This window comes from Phoenix dactylifera, chromosome 6, assembly GCF_051530095.1.
Source record: "Phoenix dactylifera cultivar Ajwa chromosome 6, Ajwa_hap1_PhDact_Kaust_v1.1, whole genome shotgun sequence".
NCBI classification, from domain to species: domain Eukaryota; kingdom Viridiplantae; phylum Streptophyta; class Magnoliopsida; order Arecales; family Arecaceae; genus Phoenix; species Phoenix dactylifera.
This window is the reverse complement of record NC_143195.1, coordinates 9188246-9197046: the sequence shown is the minus strand read 5'-3', so window position 1 is coordinate 9197046 and position 8801 is coordinate 9188246. Positions and strand designations below refer to the sequence as shown.

The 8801-nt window shown below is 38.2% G+C and overlaps 1 protein-coding gene across 15 annotated transcripts in view; it reads right to left on the bottom strand.

Annotated features, from left to right (window-relative positions):
* Window positions 1-264: 264 nt before the first annotated feature.
* LOC103697205 (uncharacterized protein At4g15970-like) overlaps window positions 265-8801 on the bottom strand; it is a 33416-nt gene continuing 24879 nt past the window's right edge. For 2 of the 15 annotated variants that reach the window (XM_088723262.2, XM_088723263.2), the window contains exon 3: window positions 3773-4258. In XM_088723262.2, coding sequence (XP_088579388.1) covers window positions 3773-4258 — 486 coding nt within the window. Of the gene's footprint in view, window positions 3622-3772; window positions 4259-8801 lie in introns of those variants that run through there. The other 13 variants (XR_015987856.2, XR_015987857.2, XR_015987853.2 and 10 more) reach the window with 13 other exon arrangements.

The window sequence follows — 8801 nt, the reverse complement described above, 5'->3', positions numbered from 1 at the left end:
TGTTCTGAAAATTTCGAATTAATTGTCCATGCAACCAGCTAATATACAGGTTGTGATCCTAGATATTTTTGATGTTTTACAGTAATCAAGTCTGAGATTTCTTTCTAGTTAGAAAATTGCCCATTAAGCGTGAAATTTCCTCCTAGTTATAAGATTGCCAATTTTTTATTTTATGAGTTGATGTGTACTTAATTGGCCTCCCAAGTTATAAAATCAGCATTTAAATATGTCCATTTTGCTTGACATATCAGTAGCAAATATGACTCCCATTAAAAAGCAACCTACTAGATTCAAACAATCAGTCTCAGACATTTCAAAGCTACAGCCTCCAAGTAGGACTACTGATCCTTTGGGATCCAATAGCCTTGGGAGTTTTCAGAAAGAGACTGTGAGCAAGCAGCAGTACAGGCAGTACAAACATACCAACATCTATATAGAAGTAACGTACAACAAAACAAATCGCAGCCAAGCCTAACTGTACTGCCCCACTGTACTGCTCTCACCCCCTACCCTCTTCTCTATAAAGAAAGAAGCTCCCAAAAGACTTCGGCCAAACAAAATCACAGAGGAGCCGAGAGAGAGAGATTGATTCAATTGGGAGGTAGCAGTAGCAGTGGAAGGGGCATGCAGAGGAGAGGCCAAGAAGGAGAGAAGGAGAGAAGGAAAGAAAGATTCTCATCTCAGTGCTTCTTCTGGAGGCAAATTCCTGTGCTTGCCTCCTCCACTCCTGCTGCTTCCACTCCCCCATCACGGCTAAAGCGAAGTTGGCTGCTTTCCTTCTCTCTTCAAGAGGGCCTCAATCTGCCCTTCCCTGGTATTATATTTGATCTACCGCACTGGATTATAAGCAACTTGCACAAATAGATAATAAGAATAACAAGATAAAGATATTATTTTACAAATCACTGTATATTAAGATTTAAAATAATGACTTACAACATTATAACTGCTGCTATGACAGCCCGTAAGCCCCCAGTTACGTTGTAACTACGGAAAAAAAATACTTAAATAACTATCATGGTAATGTGTGCTAGATAACCAGAATCATAGCCGCTATTTAGCATTTTGTTTAGATTTATAGTTTCAGTTTGTAATTTTATACCAACTAGTGAAATTTATTCTTTTATTTGGTGAATAGTGATTTCAGCAGAAGGCCTCATTATTTATCTGTTATTTTTTTATCAACACAGGAAATAACAACTGCTATAAGTCATTATTTTACATTTAAAATTCCCTCTCCCCTCTCTAGATAGATTTGGGCAAATACTTGCCATTACTGTTTTGCTTAACAGCGCTATCGAAACCGTGCTGTATATTATTTTGAGAATAAATTTTGCTGTGTGTTATTGAAATTTCATATCTATAGACAATGGAAAGGAATGATGCATTATTATTGTTGCTTGATTGCTATTATAATAGTGAGTAATAGACATAATGGAGGCCTCTTAAGTCCAAAATCATAATGTTTGTCGCTCCATCCGGTAGAAGAGAAGATGTTTGCTTGTCTTTCAGTCATTTTCTTCTTTCAGACTCACCTGCATAGCCTGGTTTTTTGGGTTTACTGGAATGAGAACCACAGAAGTTTATAAATATAACACAATTATTTGCTGGAAAAAAATGAATTTACTAGCCATATGACAATCCAAAATTATTACTCACAAAATGAGCAAGCTGTGAACCAGTTGAATCTGCAGATGAAACAAATTGAGTGAGAGTTGGGAGAATGGTTGCAAATGAATATTTTGTTGTGGATCCTTTTCTGCTATCTGCTCCTCTTCAGATACGATATTCCATTACCTTTACCCATGGATGTTGCAATTAGCTCGGTCCCTGGTTCCATACCTGCATGTAAAAGAACAAGGTTCTTTGCATACTTAATGGACCATTAGGAAAACAAAAACTGCTTTTGGAGATTATAAATATGGGTGAAACAAGCAGATGGGCATATTAGACACGCTGCTGTAAGTTACAACTTTCAAAAGATATCTGAACCATCATTATGGTTTCAGGCATGAATCTGTGCTGAGCTATTTCTATGATCAAGAAGTGCACTAGCTTTATTCCAAATGCAAGGTAATTCATGCTCATAACAAAGATGATGAGATTCTTAGATCTTATCAGGAATGAGGTCCCTTGATTAAGGACTACTTATGGAATGTCAAGCCCCCAAAACAGGGTGCCTGTATGCTGCATGAACTTGTTCACCACAATATTAAAATCATTTCTGGTGCAGCATGCTGCAACAATGCCTAGTTGACATGTAGGTATTCTTCTCCAAATTCAAACAGAATCTGCAATGATAATTGAGCAACAAACGGGAACTGCATCACCAGCAAAAGGAAATGAATGATTATTTAGATTCACTAATATATAAAATTTTACAGATACAAATATTGGCAAGGAGTATACAAGTCCTGATTAGAGAACTTTCTCGCGTATGCTCGAGTTGCTGGATTCAGTAGTTCCCCTCTTCTGTTTTCCCGTTTTTGATATTCTCCGGTCTCAGTTTTCACCAATCAAGTATTCATGTGGCAAAGACCAAGGAAATATGTAATCTTGCAAAATTCCACAAAAAACTGGTGCCTTTCTACCACGTCGTCAATGAAGGCTATGCACCTGCAATGTGAAATATGGCAATCACGAAAGAGAAAAACCATACTGAAAGAGAAGTACAAGAAAATACATGAACGAGAAGATAACAGGACGTGAGGCATAGCAAATCTCCAAAATTGAAGCCATCTAGGTAAGATGAACTGAGCATTTGTTTATTGGTAACTCATCAAAAGGAGTTTCTAATCTAGTATTTACTGGAAAATTAACTGCATCTGCTATCCACAGATAAATCAATGGATCAAGAAATTATGATTACACATTTAGGGCGCGGAACGATCTACCCGATCCAGCTGGATCGGGAGGGAAGAAAGTGCCAGAGGGGGAGAGGAGGAGGTAGTGGAAGCATAGAGGGAGAGGGGAAGGGGTCGAGAGCCCCGATGTCCACGACCTGGAGTGGTCGTTTTCTTTAATCCTATGAGGACTGGGCCTGCGACACCGGTGATCTCCTTTCTTCTCTTGCTACCTCCTTCCCCCTCCAGCGCTCTCTTCCCCTCCTGATCCTGCCAGATATAGCGGATCATTACCAAGCAGGCCCTTAGTTTTTAATATTTACCAATGGTAAGGCTATCATCAGCATAATTTGTGAAAAAGCATAAGAAAACATGTCTCAATTATGAAAACCCTCATTGACCTATCGAGTAACAAATAAGAAAGACAACAAGCTTGTTGGCCATGGAAAATCAGTCCAACATCTGGTAGTCACACGGCTAGACAACTGTACTGACAGTCACATTCATGTAATAGAACCACAAGTGCATCCTAAAAGAGACAGCACTATCTGGTTTTGTTATAAGATTTACAAAAATAGTTCAATGGAACATGCATGAATTCTGTTTTACTGATCTAATGTAAATAATGCATGCACCAACTTAAGAAAAACGAAACTATCTATCTTACTACTAACCTCTAAAAAAGTGATAGATTGGAACATGCGTAAATTATTTACAGCTGCACATCATCTATCAATCTTCTCCAAGCAAATTTGTTCATGAATGTAGTTCAGCAAGACTGAAAGAAAATGAGCATGTCACCACATCAGATTAAAATAGAAACAAGAAATGAGTGCAAAGGAATGCACAGAGAAATATAAATATCAGTCATGTAATATAGCATAATATATAACACATTGTATTCTATGTTTTAATCTAAAATGTCCATCTTACCTGCAATTTTGTGGCACCCTCCATGAATACAGGCGAAATCTCTTTATTTTTGGTGGCAGTGACTTATAGTTTCTCCAATCATCAAGCATAATTCTTAAATCATGAATTTTGCTGCCCAAACCAATACAACAGTTTGCATGCATAGTACAAACTTGACTTAAATCTTTGCTTGGCTCACAAATCCCACCAAAATAAGCAGTACTCAAAAATCTAATTCTCACTCCTATTTCTGTGAGGAATGGGTCATGCTTAATAAAATTAAGCACGTCCTGGTCATGGGATCCAGGATGTTTCTCGCGTGATGAGTACCAAAACTTATAAAATTCTATACTTCGGTTATTAGACTTTACATAGTTGAATCCCCCATTAGGCCTGTTCTCTAGATCAGTGGCATCACCCATGTAGTGATCACAAGCTATCTGAAAATCTCCATCTGGATAAAAATGTGGCAATGGATCCCGGAACCACATGATATCTGCATCCTGCAATTAAACCAATAATAAAAACATTCAGGAAAGTCCGTTATTCAATAAATATATTTTCATAAATTAAGTGGTGTGAAAGTTGAAACTATACAAATCAGCACAGAACCATGATTTTTTTTTTACATTTTCTTTATTCTGCTGAAAACCATCAAAAAGAATTGTCCAACAGTATTACTAAATTTATCTATATTTTGAAGCACATAACGTCCCAAGGACATGCAAACATATGCATGAACACACAGACAAAGAGAAAAGCGTGTGTGCGGGGGAGAGGGTGGGCGGAGAGAGAGAGAGAGATTATCATAATGCACCTGACCTAAAAAGATAAAGAAACAAGTCTCCTAAAAAATGTTACAAGCAATTAACCGTGTGATATGTCAAAAATCTTTGACAACTCAGCAGTTGGACGTCAAGCATGGCACCCATTTCAAATCAATTTTCTATTTCTTTCCAAATTTAATATGAGTATATTTGATAACCTTTGATATGTGAATGTGTTCTTGAGCAACAAATCAAGAAATGCTGAACCGGACCAGCCCACACCGGCCGGTTCAGCCCGTATCGAACCAGTCCAGTTAGCATTAAAAAACGGTTCCTACCCCTATGGGGCCGGAATCGGCCTGAACCAAGCGATACTTGATGTGTACCGAACGGGGCTATGAACCAGTGCGAACCACACCGGTTCCGGTGCCACAGCGGCATGTTGTGTTAAGGAGACCGGTACGCCTACCAATACCAATTCGGCGATTCTTGTAACAAATTAGTTCACAATCATGAAGACCAAGGAATGCCGTACCGGTCCGTACCGGCCGGTACAGGCCGGTACGTACCGGTCCGGTCCCTGACCGGTACCGGACACAGATGAAAACCGGTATTTCCGGTTTTCTTCTGTGAACCGGCCGGTACGGAGACCGTACCGGCCGGTACCGCTTGGTACCGGCCTCGTACCTACGGTGTTTTTTTTTGGGGGGGGGGGACCACAGCGCCTCGCTGTGGTTTTTTTTTTTTTTTTTGATGGGAAAGAAAGTGGTCCGGACCGGTACGGTACCGGTCCGGCCGGCCACCGGTACGCCGATCCGGACCGGTACGGCGGACCTTGATGAAGACAATGCTGCAATGACAACAAGTGAATGCAAAATATGATATTTGGTTTCACAGAAACAGTGATTCCTGTTACTAAATGAGTTGTTACTGTTTTGCATGGTAGCTTACAGCCACAAAGATGACAAAAGAATCAGTAACAGATCTGAGTTGAAAAGATTCACCTTAATGTTTTCGTTGTCAACTACAAATTTAATCTGGCAACTACCAGTAAAGAACCCATTCCTCCTATAGCATACCAAAGGTTCTGCAAGGTCTCCACCCCCAAAGGGTTCTTTCACCAGTCGTATGATATGGTACATAAGCAACTCAAACTACAAATCTGCAGGAAGATCTCTATCATAGTTATAAGAAGGGCCACATCAACATCACCAAGCGATTGAAAAAACAAAGGCCCAGAACAAAGGATAGTGTATGTGGGTGGTTGATGTTATAAAAAGACCAAAGCATGATGATAGGAGAATTATCCCTCTCAACAATAGAAAAATGAGCTTGTTGTACAAGAATTGAATTGTTAGTTTCAGAGTTCCTTGACCCCTTCTCATCAAAAATTCAAATAAGTGGTTACTAATAGAAATTCCAAGAACATTTGTATAAACTCTTGTTATATAGAGAATTTCAAAGTTTTAGACGTTCGCTTTGAAATTCCCTTTTACATAAATCTAAGATTTTAGAAAACATCCATTGGACTTGCCTAATAGATAAACAAGTTTTGGATATAGGGCATTTAATTACAAAGCACAACCACTATAAATATTTTAAGAGCCTATTGCATTTGCAAAGTACCTAGGATCAGATTAAATTGCCAAATTCTGAACATGATGATAAGAATTTGATAAATTATAATACTGTTACTTAAAGAATGAGAACAGTTAAACAATGAGACCATGAAGAAAAAAGTTCAGATACAAAAATGGCGATGAAAAGACATGTAAAACAATGGAAAAAGAAGAATTTCAAGGGTTCAAACAATTGCACATCCTTGCAGTTCTCTGTGGTGAAAAATCAACCACCACATGTATTCCTTCTAAAATATATTAAGATATCTCAGCCTCATCTTTAAGGATGTTCGCTACATTATTTCACCAAACTAAAACAGAATATGAACCCACTTCTTTATAGAACCAGCTAGCTTGATAATATTCCACTTCCCAAGTGGCAGAGAAGGCAAATCAGTATCCACAAATAAGTGGTATTGATTTGAGATTGGCTATAAAATAATCTGTTTTTCTATAGAACTTTCTGGGAACATGAAAATCTGATTACCTCATCAAAATATTGAGCAGTGTATGTATCTTCACACATAGCAATAAACTATGAGACTAAGCACATCTAATTGCTAACAAATTAAGGTTTTAACTGTAACTCACAATAGAACAGAAAAGGTACCTATTTTTCATGAAAAAAAAAACACAAAGGCTGTAGATAAAAAATAAAAGTTTCATATAGATTAACAAGATTTTGAAATAGCAAAGATTGATATACAAGATCCATAAGTGGAAATCATGAAATACGCCTAAAACTTTTTGGTTTGTGAAGTTATCACCCTAGAAAGGAGATTTGATCCCAAATTTTAAAAAAACTGCACTTAAATCTAGGTCATCCGCTCTTTGACAGGTTCACTCTACAAACCACTCTTACCCTCTAATTTCTCAAAATCTCTCGATCGCAAAATAGCCTCTTGAATCTTGAGGTTAACTTTTCTGTTAAATTTGTCACAACCAAATCATAATCACCAAACCTTGTCTCAAATACTGGTGATCGGCTTTATAAGTCCACATTTGACAAATTTTTAGTATGGATTCTGTACATAGCTTGATTTTTTTTTTTATGACTGGTTGCCAACCATGTTTTGAAATTTCATATAAAACTAACATATGAGGCCAAATTTATATATAAATAGGTTGTTTACGCTATACTTTGATAATTTTTATCTTTTAAAGTGTTGGGAACCATTTCCTCTATTTCAAACTTAGATTCTGCATGTTTTGAGAAATTACAACCATCTCTATGTCAAATTTCAGAGATCTAAAAGAAAAAAAAGGGGTAATAATTCTAACATGATCTTGGCTATTTTAAACACAATAGTCATTTCTGTTATCATGTGTTAGATTACCATCAAATAGTAAATAATACCTTTTTTCACATGAAACATGATTTTTTGAAAATTGTAGATTTTAATTATTTTTTGTTGCTTCAATACAAAACCACCCAAACAGTACATCCCTTGTTATAAAAACTACAATAGATTATAAAGTTACGACTGATTTATTTTTCTTCACTTATTTTTTATTTCTTTACCTTTTCTTGTTTCTCCCTAATTATACTTGTTGCTTTTTGGATTTAGTCACATATTTCAAGAAAAATACCAAAAGTAGACCCCAAACCATTGAATCAGCTAAAATTGTAGAAATTGAAACTCTGTTGAGTAAGGAACATAGTATCGAAATCAGAACCTATGCTGATAGGCCAGATATAGTATGGTACGCCCACGTGCCATACTGTTCTAGCATGAACCGACAGGGAAACCAGCAAGAGAGGAGGAAAGAGAGAAGGAGAGAGGAAAAGAGATAGGGAGAGGGAGGGAGAGGAAGAGGGAGGAAACGAGGGAGAGAAAGCGAGAGAGGGCGGCAGAGAGACAGGCAATGGGAGGGGGAGAGGGAGAAAGAAAGAGAGGGAGAGAGAGAGAAAGAGAGGGAGAGGAAGGGAGGGAGATAGAGGGAGAGAGCGGAGGTGCCAAAACACGGCCGAAGGAGGGGCAAGAGAGGGCTTTTGAAGCCCTCTATCCACCATGCATCGGAATAAGGGCGAAGCCCCTATTTCGAAAGGAAACAGGGGTTTCAGCCCCATTTATATTTTTTTTGAATTTTTTTAAAGTGATGTTAGTCACAGCTACTGATTTCACTTTAAAAAATTTTAAAAAAAAGAAATTAATAATTGAAGTTGTCAGTGGATGCAACTTCACTTTAAAAATATTCAGAAAATATATAAAGGGCCGAAGCCCCTTTCCTTTTGAAACAGGGGCTCCGCCCTTATTCTGACACATGAAGAAGAGAGGGTTTCGAAAGCCCCCTCTCCTCGGTCACTCGACCCTATTCCGACACCGCGGCCCTCTCCTTCTTTCTCCCTCCTTCCTCTTCCTCTCCCTCCCACTCCCACTCTCTTTCTCTCTTCCTCATTGTCCTTCTCTCTCCCCCCCTCCTTCGCCAGTTTCTCAATTTCATGGGCGGAACCGTCCCGATCAACTGCCAGTATGGCTCAGTACGCTCCGAACAGGGCAGTTTAGAACAGTTCCTCTATCCTTGCTCTAGAATCTAGTCCAATTAAAGTGAAAAATGGGTGCTGCTTCCTGAGCATCATTCTTTCACTTAAAGTCCACCTTTCTATCTCTTTGACAGCCATTCTTCAATTTCCGAGAACCAAAGATAGAAATACTAAT